This window comes from Parus major, chromosome 3 (assembly GCF_001522545.3).
Source record: "Parus major isolate Abel chromosome 3, Parus_major1.1, whole genome shotgun sequence".
NCBI classification, from domain to species: Eukaryota; Metazoa; Chordata; class Aves; order Passeriformes; family Paridae; genus Parus; species Parus major.
Window position 1 is genome coordinate 28,859,362 of NC_031770.1, and position 16,534 is coordinate 28,875,895.

Here is a 16,534-nt window from a genome sequence, read left to right on the forward strand (position 1 = left end):
GTTTTACCCTGAGGAGTCAACTCTCCTATATTTTTTTCCTACAGTCTTAGAGGAGAGGGAAAATAATTTGCCAGCAACACAAAGATCTTTACTGGTTCACACAGAAGTAGGAGTACAGTTTGTGGTAAGCTATTCAGAAGGCAAGCAACAAATACTTCTAGTGTTTTTAATTTTAACACACAGTACAGTAGCTGTGTAAACTAGCTTCAGTCTTGTTTTGAATAAGACCAAACAAACCAGAACAGGCCAAAACTCTGATTTATGTTATTACTGCCTTTGGCTAAAAAAAAGGATCATTATGCTTGAAGAACACCGTCATCCCACAAATCAGGGGAAAAAAAAAAATCATGTGTTTTACTTTCATGCTTGAAAAACTTGTTTAATTATGCACATTCCTCCCGTTGCCTTCTTGACAGCTCTTTAAAAATAAGTAATAAAATGAAAATGCAACTTCTAAATCCCAGGAAAAGCTATTGAGTGAACATCTTGAGAGTTCCCCTAAGGGATAAATCCCCCAGGGGTTTTGTACAGCTGCCCCCAGTTGCACAGGGACAGGAGAAATTGAGCCACATTCTGTCACAGTCTAGGAGCAGCAGATGGTTAGACTCATTTCAGCAAAATGATAAAACAGGTGAGTACAAAAATACTGCTGAACCCTGATCTCAGCTTGGAAAAGGATGCAGACATTTGAGCGGACAATTATTTAAGTCACCTCTTCTAACCTGCTGCACAAGCTTCCACATGCATCTGTATCATCAAAAACACTACGCAAGCCCATTCCCACCTCTCCTGTCCAACTTCTCTGGAATGACACAAGAGACAAAGTAGAATCAAGTACAAGCTTAGCTGTAAGAGTGTCAATGCTTTTAGGACTGGCTGCAAAGCTTTCATTCCCAAGACTGTTATTCTGCAAGCTGCTGACCTTGTCACCTCCTGAGTAACTTCAGGACAAGATCTCTCCAAGGGGAGACAGAGAAGAACCAGTTAAAGGTCTAAGAAGTTAAACAGGCACATAAATATTTCTTTGCCTGAGACATTCAGGATAAAAGAATGCAAAGATGTAAAATGCCAACACCAAAAAAAAAAAATTAAAACAATTAAAATCACTCTGTACTGCATTGAAGAGAGTTTCACAGAAGGAACACTGAAAGATGTCAGTCTAAAAAAGCACTGCTTGTTGCAAGAGACAGAAGTACTTAATGCTTCTACATGCAAATGCAGAAAGGTGTGCATGCACAATGAAATTGAGAAAGAAAACAAGACAGCGTCACCTGAGGACAGCACTGTCAAACCAAGAACATCTCTGTTTCTACCAGGGCTAGACTATGCACTGTAATCAAGAAAACAAAACAATCAAACAAACAAAAAACAAAACACAAACCCAACAAAAGTAACCTACATGCCCAGGTCTGAAAGCTTGGAGGTTTCAGTTGGGCAGGTCTTTGAATTAAGGGGATCACTTCTAAAAGGGAAAAAAAAGGAAAGAAAGAAAAAGCCAGCAATCAACAATCGAGGACAAATACACTTTTGTGCTACAGCACTGGTCAATCAAGAGAATTCCTGCATACCAGACTGTCCCACCCTCCCACCTCCTATTCCCTTACCATTTTGAAGGTCTGAGTAGCTTTTGTTTCTACAGTCCGTAGTATTTCTCGCAGACGCCTCATTCCTTTCACAATATTTCTATGGGGAAGACAGAAAAAAATAATAATTAACCCCCCCCCAAATCAGCACAATGAAGACAGAATATTTTTATGATGTCCCAAAGTTCAGCAACACACCTGAAGTTCAAACAACCCATGAAAGAATCACTGAGTGTGCAGTAGCAAGACAAGTCACTCTGAGGCATAGACAGGACAACGGACCAGAGAAAGTCAGCAACTATACCACTGTCTACTCCAGATGGCTTCCTAAGAAAAGATCACATTCCCATTTGATGAACATAGGGGACATTTGGAAGCCTTTCATTGCTCATGTTAAGTAGATGCTGCTCCTTAAAAGCATTCACATCTCCTCTTCATACACACAGATTGTACTTGTTTGAATTATACTGAGCTTACATGATGCTTTTAAATGACAATTTCTTTTAGGTGGTGCTTAAACGCTTGTGTCTGATGCTCCAGGAACATGACGAAATTACAGCAGTGGTTTAAACAGTTTATTATCAGACAGCTAAGTTTAAGTAACTGTCTGCAAGCACAGCTTAACCTGCAATAAGAGGGTAAGACTAAAAAAAATAAAAATTAAAAAAAATCACATTAGTCTGCATACACCATAAGCAATTAAAAGCAGACTAGTTGCCAAATGCTATCTTAGTTGTGCTGTGCAGTCAGAGAGATGCAGAGAGGAAAGATTAAACACTGGACATATCAGTTAACACACTGGTAGCTTATCAGCTGTTCAAAGCTGAGGACATGACCCACCAGAACAGTAATTGCAAAATGATTCAATACACATTCATTGCAGGGTCAAAGATACCCAAAGAAATACAAGCTATCAAAAGAGTAATGTACAAGACAACAAAATAAGCAATTATACTGGTACATTAACTGTCACTTCAGCTTATCCAGGAAAATTTTCTGTGCAGATGAAAACAAAATTTCATTTAAAAAAACAAAGCCATATAAACCTTTTCTGTCAAACTGATTAAATTTTGAAGGTAAGCAGTACAGACCGCACTAGTACCTGCTTTCATGCACTGCTAACCTCCTTGCACTCCAGAATCAACAGCAAACATTTGATGACAATAAAAAAAAGGTGATTATTTTGGGGGTGCAAAGATAAAAATGTAATCATGTTTACCATGAATATTGGCTACATAAAATGCCACCCTAAAGCTTGTAGTCACCATGTCACAGAATGCAAATGCATATGGCCTTACTTACAAGCAATATCCATCTCAGTTTCAAACTGTGAGGTAATCTGCAGACTGTCTAATCATGGGCAATGTACAGAAGTGCAAGAAAGTAAGGACAAGATCAATTAAACTGAAGACTTGTAGAGAAAAGTCAGATGTTATCTTTTTTCTTTCCACTTTCTCCCAAGTAAAAAATGTGCTTTGATTTTATCAAGAAAAAAAGCTAAAAAAGGTTTTTTTAGTTGGACTTAAATACTTCAGCAAACACTCCAATGACAGGACCAAGACACCAGGTACTTTTTAGTTGGTCTAGAATAGAATATACCCACAAAGATGCAGTTCTGGACCTTACACACAAGAAGTGACCAAATCCAACAGAACTGTTTACGTGGTATTTACTATCAGATAGAAAAAATAAATTCCCCCATCAAAACAAAATTCAGCTGCCCAACTGCTCTTCTTGATTACTGAAAACTACCAGCATTTGCTGTTCTTCCATGGGCTCCTTAGGAGGCTCGACAGAACAGTTATGGAGTATAACAGTTCTACAGCATTTTCAAAAATGCATTTATTTAGGTTTCTTGTTAACATAATGATATTTGTCTTAATAAAGTGCCAATGAATTGCATTAACCAACATCAGAAAAAAGACTAATGATCACTTGCAACATTTGGCACTTACTTACAAGAAGAAAAACCTACAGCATGTGATAAAAGGAGACAGTTTTGTTCCTAGAAAACTAAAGCACCATTACAGTTCAACATTTTAGACAAGGCCATAAAAGAAGTTAAGCCTCCTGGCAGAAACACCTTGCTCTGGGGTGCGGGGAAGGGGAGAAGAAATACAAGGAACAGACACACTGAAGTGAATGAAAGAATAAATGGCAAATTGCTGCCCATCTGTCAGTAGTCAGGGCTGGAACCATGCAGCACACGACAAATACTTAGGAACACCTTTAACAGATGGTAGGAGTGCAAAATGGGCAGCACAGGAGGAGCACCCAGCACTCACTACCTCCCAGACAGGTGCTTGTGTGGTCAGGATCTATCAAAGAGCACCCACTCCATCCCCTGAGCTCTCAACAATACCAGTTTTACAAGCCTGATGATGTGGTTTGGCAGCTTTTTTATTCTGAACTTTATCAAATATTACTGAGCCGTGACAGGAGACAGGGCACACCTGCCAGCATTCTGCAAACACAGGAATTTGTCTTTCCAGTCTACTGTTCCGAGCCAGGAGACCATCCAAGCACATTTCATTTTGAGCATATGAACTGCTCTGCTCATAACAATAAGGAACTCACTGTTCCATTAATATATGCTCTTTATATACTAAATGTGCACTTGAAGGGGTTTTATTAAATTAGGACCTTAAGAAGTTAACAAAAAGAAAAGTATGTATTTGGAACAGAAATATATGCTATATAGGTGACTGGATGAGGACACAGACATAAAGATCTTCCTTAGATTAGAAACTGAACAATCTTGAACCTCTGCAGGACTTGGATAGAGGACTACCTGGAAATCCCAGGTAATGCTGCCTTAACCCATGGCATCATAAGTGAACATTAGATCATGGAAATTAATAAGTTGTAAGAGTCCATAGGCCCCCTATTGCTAAGAGGACAGAAAAAGAAATGAGGAAAAACAGGAAGGGAAAAGGACATGATCATTAAACTGCCTTGGTTTTAGTTTTAGGCACAGGAGTGGTCAGAGCACCATTGAAAAAAAAAAACATGATGAAGAGCAGTTTAGGGTTCAGTTACATCTAATCTAATAAAGATGAACACTGACAATCATGGGCACAAACTGTGACAAAGAACAACTTTAGAGTCCAGTCAGTCCAGACTGGCATAAAAATATGTTTTGTGCATGTACCCTGTTAATATAGATTAATTACCAGTCCATAAATCAAAGCAGTCATATCAGAGTTATGTCATATAGTTTGGTTAACACTACATAAAATTTTAAGACACAAGAAAACAAAGAAGGACACTGTTTTCTATGCAAATTGTTGGGAAAAATATTGACAATAAAGGAGTGGACTGTGGACACAGAGGTCTGCAAAGACAGTTCCCCAACAACATGATCACCAGCAGATCATGTTTTTATCCCCACTCATTTACTGCTAAAACAAACAGTTGCTGACATAAAGAACAGACCATCTTGAGATAATTGCATAGCTGTTTGCATCATTGCCTCTCCAGAGTAAAGCAGTACCCAAAATGCAGCAGCAGCACCACGGCATCTGCCCACCTCCTTCTGCATCTTTGCACCTCACCCAGGTTTTCAGCAAACCATACCCCTCCCCTTAAACGTGTTCATGCAGACACAAGAAAAGGCAGTAAAAAATTAGTCTAATATTCATACATCTGCGTCAGAAAAAAATCAAAATAAACCAACCAAAATCCAGTGCAGATGATAACATGAAGACAAATGGCTGCCTCCTAGAGGCATCATCTGCCTTCCTATCTTCTGTATCCACAGCATCAACATTCGTCACTGGAGGACCAAAATAAAGCTTTCTTGGGTTACAGCATGACAAACTGCAGGAAATGCATCTTCAGCGACACAATGTTTTTATGTGTCATCTCATTAAAAGCATCTGTGACTTCTTTAGCTGCAAGACTTGCTGGTCCTTACAGCTGGCAGTTCAAGACCTGAAGGGGAGACTGAACCTCTCTCTTATATCGGAGTCTTCTTTCCACTGCATGAGAAAATGGCATCCCTGACCACACTCCGAGAACAGCACATCTGATCCTACCACAAGGAACAAAATCATAACAACAGCATTCATATCTCTCAGCTCTTCTGCCTGTTGAGACAAGAATAAAGCACTCCCTATTCCTTTTGTACACATGTAGCACTGGGGAAGGACATCCCCCTGTTATCTTGAGCAATCATCATCCAAGGCTTATTTCCTACCTGAACGTGCTGGAAGCAATAAGGGGAACAAAAGCATTTCTTTGAGCTGTTTCAGTATCAGGTGGAGTAATCTATTATACTCATGAAGCATCCTAAAAAGCTTCTTCCCATATCCCTCCCTTCTACTTAATATATTCCAATGCTGCTTATGCCCTCTCGTGGCAGAAACTACACATTAGTATCAGCTGTAGACAAGTTGCCATGTCCCACGAGGCTCCTTTTATCCCAGCAGACCTTCCAACCCTGGTTGATGTTTCTCACTTGGACTGCAGAAGGTAAGGAGCCTGTGGGATTCCACTCCTATTCTGGCTGCAGGAGCTTCATTGCTCTTTCTTTCATCATGAGACAGCTACAGAGAACATTTTTGCTGCTATTGCAACAATTCAGCTTATAATCAAACCATGGCTTAATCCACACATGTATTTTTCTTCAGATTGTTTTCCTGTAGAGTTTTTTGTGGTTTGTTTTTGTCTGGGATTTGTTTTTTGTTTTTAAGGCTATCATTAAAATAATACGGAAGGGAGCATGCAGGGCCCACAGTAATAGCCAAAGTATTCCACTAGATATAATGAACCCATTTGAATTGATGAAGACTGAATTTACAATGTTCTGAATAAAATAAACATGAGTTCGATATTCTAAAGGTGCCTGGAGGACATCAGTTTCCTATGTTCTAAATGGGATTTTATTATACTACATAGTTAATGAGCTTACTGTCAAGACTTGAGCTTTTTGTTTGCCATGAGAAGGGCAGAAGGTTAGGAAAGCACACACTGTGCCACAGCTGGCTAATCCCCAGCTCACCTGGGAAAAGTACATACCAAGCAGATACTGAGACTATGCTTTATAAGATCATACTTTGCTTTATGCATAAACTCATACTTGCCTGACTAAAGGGGACATTTTACAAGATCTGAGCTTTGTGGGTTAACAAGGCTTACCTGAAGGCACATCTCATGGATATGCTCACAGGTACAGCTTTGCTCTACATGCATGGAGAACAGTGGCTCTTCGCAGTTGCACTTAAAGTCATCCTTGGGGGATAAAAAGGTAGCGCAAAAGCCCTAAACAAGAAGCAACCCTCCTCCTCCACCAGAATCAAAAAACGTTATCATTTTTCTACAGAAGGATTTAAACTGATTTTTGCTGGCATTTTTTCCCCCTACCTTTCTTCTTTTCCATCTTCTCTATTTTTTTTTGCTTTTTTTCCATTCTACTCAGCAGGAAAAGAAGTGAAGAAAATGAGAGAAAGTGTCTTTCACTGGGGGTGAAGGCAAAAAAAGCCGAAGTTAAATATCTGTGAAGACAGTTTGTAGTGAGACACCCAGTATCTGATTCCTTGATAATAAATGAGATAATATGGTGCAAGAAGCAGATTAAGAAAGGATAGATTCTGACAAGTACTGTTTACACATGCTGAAGAGACACTATCCTGCACGACAAAATCTCTCCACTGGATAACCAGAGTTAATTATATTTTCAAGACACAGACTGGTTTAGGGAACAGCATGTCCTCATCAATGTCCTTTGGAAGTGGATATTCACAGTGTCTTTTCTACTGATCTTGAGAAGGTTTTTCACTGTAAGCTCATGAAATTCACTGTGAGCTTATGGATATTAAACCCTTCTGCACTTCTGAAGTTCACTGGGAGCTGTATTTCAGAAGCATAATAAATACCCTGGAGCAGCACTGTTCCTGCATACATTCTCCATAGTAAAAACACACAGAATTGGGGCACTGATTGGGATATTTAAGACCTTAGACAAACAAGTAAATAAATGAAAAAAAAATACCTGTAAGACTTTACTGAACTCTAAATCAGGCGCTGTGGCTGAAAATTTTAAGGGCGCACAGCAGTGTAAATTCCACTCTCTTCATAGTCAAACTCCCCTTGTCTACATAGGGAGTAAAGCTGAGTCAAGGCAAGAATATTGTTCTACCCCACCCTACTCATAGGTCTGGAAAAATGATGCTTAAGACTCTTCAGAAAGACAGAGAGATGCAAACAGGATAAAGGGAAGGACACTGAGGAGACTTGAGGTGAACCAGCAGCCAAAAGTCAGAACACAAGAAAAAAAATTAGTCTTCATCTGAGACAGAACATGCAATATTATCTAATTTTATTAACATCTGCGTCCACCTACCCTTTCTTTAACTGAGTCACATAGGCACTCTGTAGAGCTGCTTCCAGAAAGTAGGAAAGTTCAAACTCAGAGTAAGTCACACTGCTACCCTTGATACTCCTTGAATGTGTGTTGTTTAAGATCTGTGAGGGAAAAAAAGAAATATCTTGCAATATAGATAACTGTCAGAACTAGCCAAATCCTCATGAGCCACTGACATCTTCAACAGTAAAATGTTACATTTATTAGCTATTCAAAAATGTTGTAAAAATCAATTTTAAAATAAATTATACAATGACTTCCATGAGATATTCTGCACGCAATATGAGTTTTGAAACACCATCCATTACCTTCCAACCTTTAATAAAGTAAGTAGAAAACTACATACTAACAATACCACTCAAACTACAAAGATCCAGCATGATTCACAGAAATATCAATACAATGTTTGAGTAGGTTTATATAGTTCAACAGAACATAAATATTTGTTAAGAGTTAGAAAGCCACCAGGAGTCCAGATGAAGAATCTTAATCATTCCTCTATTTGTCCTATCAGATCTTAATTGGTTTTGTTTCCTTACTGGTAACAAGCCACTTTCATTGTTGAAAGTTGCCTCTCCTAAGCAGGGTTTTTCATCCAGGACTGGAGAAGGACTACGAACTTCTACTATGTCTGTCATCAATCCTGCATTTGTCTCTGTGTCCACTGACAACTATGTGAAAGAAGGCTGTAGAGAGGTGGAGGTTGGTCTCCTCCCAAGTAACAAGTGACAGGACAAGAGGAAACGGCCTCAAACTGTGATATAAGAAAAAATTTCTTCACTGAGAGACTGGTCCAACAAGCTGTCCAGGAAAGTGGTGGAATCACCATCCCTGGGAGTGTTCAAAAAGCTTTTTGTAGTAGTTTAGATTTGCCAATTTTCGTTTCCCAGACAACACACCAAATAATCTGGTGGTTTTAGCACTAGCTAAAAACCACCAGAGTACTTACTCTTGCTGTGAGATACGGATTAGGAGAAGGGCAAAACAGGCTTAAAACTTAAATGGAATAAAGGAAGTTTATTAACAGAACTTTAGGGTTATAATAACACCTCCAGAAACCTTTTCCTCCCCCCACCCAACTTTTTTCCTTTCCAAACTGACACTGTAGAGACAAAATCTGGGATGTTAAAGTAGTACTAACTACATGATAGTCTTTTCATCAGTCTCTGTAGAGAGAGGAGTTTTCTCTTGTCATTCCACGGAGAGTTCTCCAAAAGGAAAACAGTTTTCTTGTGGCTTTTCATTTCCATGCCTGGCAGCTGCCCGGAAAAAAACTCTGCCATCATGCTTTCCTCCCATTTTCACACCACTCAGAAGTGTGTTCATGGGCCATGAACCCAAGGGGTATTGTTTTAAGGATGAGTTATTCAAAGGCAAAGGTTCTCTTCATCTGTCTCTATGATCACCTCTGGAAACAGAGGTTTTCTTCTCTCCCTTGGGGCAAAGGGTCTTCATCAGCTTTCACTTCTCCCTCGATACTCCTTGTATGATGCTTGTGATATTCAAGCATCTCATGGGATCACAGCTACTGTGGCACATGGTTTAGTGACAAACATGGTAATGCTGAATTAACAGCGGCCACAATAAACTCAGAGGTCTTTTCCAACCTTACTGACTCTATGATTCTAAGCCAATGAATTACAGTTGGACCCTCTCCCTTCTTCGCAGACCCAGGCTGTCAGAAAAAAATTTGCAGTGTCCAGCATTGGCAGGAACTCATCCTTTTACAATTAAAGGACAGTAACTGTTAAAATTTAAAGACTGTTCCATTTTTTTCTACAGAGAGACAGAACAGGTCACTCTCTATGAAACTACGAACTATTGTTAGTTGGCTTTCTTAATTAATTTTTATACATGCACTAAACTTATTTTTCCTTGTTTCAATGCAATTAAAAACAAAACCTGAAGCAGAAATTTAACTTTTCTACTGAGAAGAGCAGAACTCTCTGGTCGGAAGGTCAAAGGCCTTTCAGTTACAGGACAGTTAACATTGCATTGCTAGCAGTACTGCTGATGTCAAGCATAATGCGTGGGATAGGAAGGGCATGGAAGCATGTGGTATGTCCTGTAAACTCAGCTAGGCAAAGTTTGCATGTACCCAGCTGTAATGTTCTATTTCTTCTTGCCTCCTTTGGGCTCAATTCCCTGTGGATATAACTTTTCTCTAGTCTTTCAGCCTCCTTTGGGCTGAATTCGCCTGGGATCCTCCCTCATAGGGAGTCCCACTTATCTCAGTCTTTATGATTCGAAGAAAACTCCCAAGCTCGTTAGTATCTTGTTTCTTGTGTTTATTGAAGGATCCTTACAAAACTTAACAGGTCTCTCCAGGCTGGTTACAAGATCAATCTTTGAAATTTGGCACATTTCTTTCTTCTGATGGTACAAACAAGGCCTTGTGGCTCACTTCGTGTCTGACACACAAAATGGCCCCAAAATACACAGTTCTTTTATCTTTATACCTATTTTTACCCAATTAACAATAGACACGTATATTATTTTTCTTAATGACCCAATGACCCATCACCTCTGTGATACACTGCGGCATTTTCTATCCAATCATTTACTATTACCCAAAAACCTCTAGGAGAAGAACATGAAGAAGAAAGAAGAAGGAACAAGGGACAACACCTTAAATCCTCCATCTTGTCTCCTGTTCTCTAAACTACTTAAACTCTAAACTTCAACGTATTCACCCAGTGATTTAAAAAACTTTCTAATCTACACACACTTACACTTTTAGCTTTTTCTATCTAACTTCAACATTTGTTTTTATGTATCACCATGAAAACATGCTCATGAATTTCATATTATATGAAATTCAGTGTTTCTTTGAATTCTAGAACTAAATACTAAAAACAAGGGCACACACACTGTATCTCAGACTCCAACACCCAGCAAATCAGTGGCATGTATTATCTGCATGGCTCAGCGGAGAGCTCCCAGTAATCATCATGCCAACCACTGGCCAAGCAGTTACTTGCTACTAATCACAGAATTTGGTTTGGAAGGGACCTTAAAAGATCATCTAGCTTCAACCCCCCCTACCAAGGGCACAGACACCTTCCATTACACCAGGCAGCCCCAAGCACCACCCAGCCTAGCCTTTAACACTTTCAGGGATGGAGGATCTAGGTTCTAGTGATCTGGATTCCTCAAGGTTCACTTGGAAAAGGTCAAATAGTGTTAATTAAACTGCTATGGCTGACCCAAAAAGGTTTTTTCCAGCTCATTAGGGATCTCAATAGCCACTGCTGTGTATCATTGACACAGCAGGTATGTAAAATGTCTTGAGGTCCTTCACACCAGTCCTTGCCATGCAAAGTTCATGGTTCTGCCTTAGTAAGGGCTGAACCTGAGATGCAGCTTGTGCATCTCTGAAGTATTTGGTACTTCACCCCAGGCAAAATTTATTTCCAGACTTCATTCTCAGAGGAAAAAGGTAGAGCCCAGCTAACCTGCTATTTTTGCTAATTATTTTACTGAGACACCTCACTCTTTCCAACTTGTTCTCATATTCCTTGCTATAATCACTTGACATTTCTCCATTTTTTTTATTTTTGCTGTCAAAACCCTGGAAATTCCACCCAGACCACCAGGAAATACCCTAAGCACATTTCTTCTTACCTTCTCAAGCTCCTGCAAGTACACTTGGGCAGTAACACATGCTCTCTCAAAACAAGCCACAACTTCCTCCTCCCTTTCACACAGTCGAGCATGTGAGGCAATTGAGTTCGTTGAGCGCTCCAATGACAAACCTGAAATATGACAATATCTTCTTTAACTGAGGCCCACCAACAGCAGTATGGCCATATTATTTTTAATTTACCAGCTGACAGGAAGGCTTTTCCACATGTGTTTTCCCTCTCGATTTGATGACTTTCAGGACACTACTCCCATGAAAATACAATTCCTATACATGCAAGGCATCTTTGTCATGGTGCTCTAACACACAGTGCCAGTGAACACTCCTACCGTGCTTTTCAAATACTTTATGAAGACAGGACACACAATCCCTCTGTTAGGAATCAGCAAACAGGGAAAATAAGGCCTGAATTTCCAACAACGGCTATAGATCTTGGGTGCTTCAATTCAGTGCCAGCCTGGCACTGAACTAGATCATTTCTAGGCATCTGCTACTTCAAGTGAAGTTTTCAATAAACAGCAGTGTTTAGGGGAGAAAACAAACAAACAAAATCCCTAACTGGAAAATGATACAGAAAGAAAGTCGGAAAATCTGAGGCCATTCTTGGAAAATCTGAGCACACGCAGATTGCTCAAGGACACACAGCAAGCTCTTGGCAGGGCATAAGAGACTCTTAACCACAGGATCACTCCCTTTCCAGAGCAAGGAAAAAACCCTGGGTTTTGTACTAATGAACTTCATTCTTGTATAATTATCTAAACACAGAGTCTGTTAATTGAAGATGCACAGCTACTGGTGCCTACAGTAAAAATTTCTACTATCAGACCCTTGTCTGGCATCACACTATGACATCCTGTATATCTTTAAATCTAATTGGATAGGCCACACATTCATATACCAGTTTTACTCTAATTGGTACAGGTTCTTATGCCACACTAGATGTCTACAAGACACCACTGATTGAAAAATTGGATCTTCACCAACCACAACTCCACCAACACTCTAACCCAACACAGGTTGCAAAAAGTTCAGCACATGCTTTCCAATTAATTTTATCTATAACAACATTCCCTAATAACAATGACAAATATGTAAGATGTAATATAAAATTCTAGTGCTCCTGACACAGATCCACAGAGGTGACAAAAGAAGAAAATAATTCAGCTGTCCAGTCAGGTCTTCAATAAAGTAATTTTAGCTGTTGCAGCATGTGGCAAGGGATTTGTGAGGACACACCACAGGCGTCAGCCATGCTTTCCTGGACTTCTACAGTTCAAGGGCCACAGCACCTCAGCCTGCTCATTCCAGGAGTCTTGGCAACAAACTGCTGTGAGGCAGCAATGGGCAGCCAGGCTTCCCCATGATATATAATACTGTCTGGGCGCTCGTGCTGGAGGAGCCTGAGGTTCCTAGGCAGTCTTAGCTTTGTTTACTTCTAATGTTCAACATTTGTTTTGTCCCCTTGGTTACTCTGTGAGGAGTTTCCCTATCTCATGTCTTACATTTGAGCCAGACATAAGCAGTTAGCTCAGTGGGTTTAGAAAAGGCCTCCCTGGTTCAAGCTCAAGGTGGTGCACACTCCTTCTGTCCTGTCCCAAGTCAGAAGTACACAGCGTGTTCCCTCAAAGATCTGTATCTTGGAGGAACACACAATCATACCTTTCACCTCTGAAAATATAGACCAGAGTATAACAGAAGGACTGAACTTACTTCAAACTGACAAAGTGTGTGGGACAGGGATGAGAGTCATTTTGCGGCTTTTAACTAAAGCCCAATCTGTGTCTTCTTCCTTCTGATGAACATCTTGTACAGCTATAACTGATTTTATCTGTAGCTCATCTATGAAGTCTCTGTCCTATATCATGGGTTGTTTTCCTATTATTTCAATGCTTCCATTTTCCAACCCTATAAATGTGTAACAAGGGAAGGAAAAAAATGCTCATTAACTCTCTCTACAGCAAAAGAATAAACCAAAAGTATCCAGTGCTACAATCAGAACAAATAACCTACAAGCATTCTTCTTACACATGTCTCAGTGTTGTCTACCTCTGAATTTCTAGTCATTCCCCTAAAGTGAAAATAAATTTTAAGAAGTCTAAATTTCATTCCCCTTAGGGCTGAGGGCCCTGCAAAAAAAAAACCCAGTACAATCCACTGACATTCATATACAAGGCACATTTAATCAAGCTGCGAGAGCCATCTTAACACAGTCTGTACAGGGGTGTTTACCATGGGAGATGTCACACAGATAGAACAGGCTGATAAAAAGCCATTTACATACATGCTACAGCCCACTACAAGGAGTCACTATCTCTAAGCTCTGACACAGGGGAGGAAAGCAAGCAGCCTCTGCCAGCATCAGGTACTGACAACAAACATGCCCATCCATGGAAGTCAGAAAAACAGAGCTGGGGCTGATCAGAGACAGGGGAAGGAACATCTCTGAAAGGATTCTTGCCACAATAAGTATCCAGCAATACACAGTTAAAACAGATACTATGCTACACTGCATTACTTGTAAAGGGCTAGAAAGAAAAATGACTCACATGATGTGACTTTTGTCATGGTTCTCTAATACTGTATGCACTGACCTGATGTCATTCAAATACAAAATCTTCTACAGAATCCAAACTGGGCTATTCTCCCCTACCACAGAAATGCAGTAACAAGAAAAATTAGAGCAAGCAGACTGTAAACCCAATATACAAGGGGAAGAATAGAAGAAAAACAATGTTCCCTACTCTTGCATACAGTTCTCACAGTACAAAGCCCCAACAATAAGATTCGCTTAGGGTGCAGTTGGGTAAGACTTGACAAGCACAAAGAGCACAAATTCCACTAACTTGTCCATCCTCAGTTACCGGCACAGAAAAGAACTTTGAAGCACAATACACAATTTAAATTCAACTCGGTTTTCACAATGTGTCAGAAAGCCACTAAAGTTCACTGTCCTTAGCAAGAAAAGTGGAGCTATTGCTAAGACAGAACTAGATTCTAATTAAATCACAACACAAGATGCTTTCTTGTTAACTGGTTAATTAAAGAGACTCAGGTACTTTTCACAATTAGCTGTGGTAAAAGAATACCAGCTTAAAGCTTACCTATACTAAGATTTTTCTCATATTAAACAGGTGCCCAAATTTAAGTAGATACATACCTATACACTGCAGTAGTTTCTCATACAGTGCAGAGTTTCCTAACAGAGTATGGCCCAGGCTCAAGATTTTGAGACATGTTCCCAGATTATCCTTCTCTAAAAGAACAAATTCTATCCACTTCAGAGGAAGTAACTTTTTATGTATAGAAATGCTGCTTTTCTCTCCTGCATAAAGGCAAGGCTTCAATTCACCTCCTCTAGTTTTCCCAATGATTCATCTCTGTCTCTTCACCTTTCTATCATCTTTTCCCCTTCTTCCCTGCCCTCAAATCTAAGCTGCATTTATGTAAGAAAAAACCCAAATCCATAAAGTTTGTAAGACGTACCACTGAACTAATGTCCTCTTTGAGTTGAAATGCATTGCTCTCATATATGGAAATTTGAAAGGGGAAATTTTAGGAAGGCTTATTTCCACTTTCATTTCAGTCATCCCTAGCCAAGGAAGGGCATTGCTATCATATAGCTCCAGTGCTCTGAGGTGATATTATTACCAGAACTGGAACATTCACGTACATGTGGACATGTGGTATCAGATTCTCAGGAAAAAAATGCTGGAAGGAATCTTTGACGGTCCATGGTCTGACCTTCTACACAGAGAAGGGCCAGCTCAGGGTATTACCCAGCCTGGTATTGAAAGCCTCGGTGCACAGATGGAGATTGCACGTGAAGTCAGGAGGAGATTAAGGTGGCTTTATTTTCCTGTGGTTCATAAAATGTCAAACCAAATCACAGCTCTCCTCCTTCCCAAGTAGATATAATGCATCAATCCTCTCACAGGTTCTTTTAATGTTGCTTTTTACATGGACTTCAAGCTTCCTATACTTGGATGAATTTAGACAACCAGGGAGTGGTGCGTTTGTTTATAGGTGCAAGAATTCAAGGTCATCACTTTCACCAACAGTGCTAGCCTACAGCTGCTAAAACCCCATGGCCCAGGAGCATCAGAGCTACCTGGCAAGCTGAAGAAGAGATCAAAGAAAAACAACAGCATGAAAAGCATGAACCCAAACTCATGTGTTGCATCCCAATGCTATGTGTTGAACATACCTATGACAACATGAAGCAAAAGACATCTTAGTGTGGAACTTACAGCCCGGCCAACAGCACCAACCCCAGTCTGCAAGATTCCACTGTCTGCTCCTGCGCCACACAGACAGGCCAACCTGGCCAGAAGACAGTGTGATGCTAAGATAACTACTTCTACTCAATGTACAGGAAAGTAAGTCATTTGTCTTGAGGTAAGCCATGCACAAAGATTCTGCATGGCAGCAGCTGCTGCAATGAAACTGGTTGTGTGCACATTCTCATCCTGGAGAATGCCAAGTCATTCTAGGTCACTGTTCCCTAGCACAGGTTGCACTTTGCTTCTAACACTTGGCCTTCAGTCTTGTTCAGAAATTAATTAGCATTGAAACAAGATTAATTTTAAGACTTTAAACATATACATGTGCATGCTGACTAATCAACATCCATCAGAATACTGAACACTTTTCAGAGACAAAATTCAAAAGCACAACCAAACCACTCTAGAGATCATATTACAACCAGTCTGCCCTGCCAGCTAAGGTTTGAACTTAAGAGCACAGTCTTCAACTAGCTTATTCCATCACAGTGTCCTGGAAAGCAAAATAACCCAAACCTCAACAAGCAGCAGCTGGGTTTAGCTAGACATAGGCAAGACCCAGCACCATGCATTATTTCTGCCACAATTCACAGCAGTTTAAGTAACTCACAACTTGGTCTTGACACTTATCTCCCCAGCAACTAAGCTATGATTTTATTTGCAA

At 40.0% G+C, this 16,534-nt stretch overlaps 1 protein-coding gene across 8 annotated transcripts in view; it reads right to left on the minus strand.

Moving 5' to 3' along the window:
- Positions 1 to 16,534, minus strand: part of TTC7A (tetratricopeptide repeat domain 7A) — a 202,105-nt gene that overhangs the window by 169,599 nt on the left and 15,972 nt on the right. For 4 of the 8 annotated variants that reach the window (XM_033512563.1, XM_033512562.1, XM_015620500.3 and 1 more), the window contains exons 4-6: positions 11,572 to 11,702; positions 7,927 to 8,048; positions 1,605 to 1,683 (exon numbers count right to left, since the gene is read on the minus strand). In XM_033512563.1, the coding sequence (XP_033368454.1) occupies positions 1,605 to 1,683; positions 7,927 to 8,048; positions 11,572 to 11,702 (332 nt within the window). Of the gene's footprint in view, positions 1 to 1,271; positions 1,289 to 1,399; positions 1,422 to 1,604; positions 1,684 to 7,926; positions 8,049 to 11,571; positions 11,703 to 16,534 lie in introns of those variants that run through there. The other 4 variants (XM_015620502.3, XM_015620501.2, XM_033512564.1 and 1 more) reach the window with 3 other exon arrangements.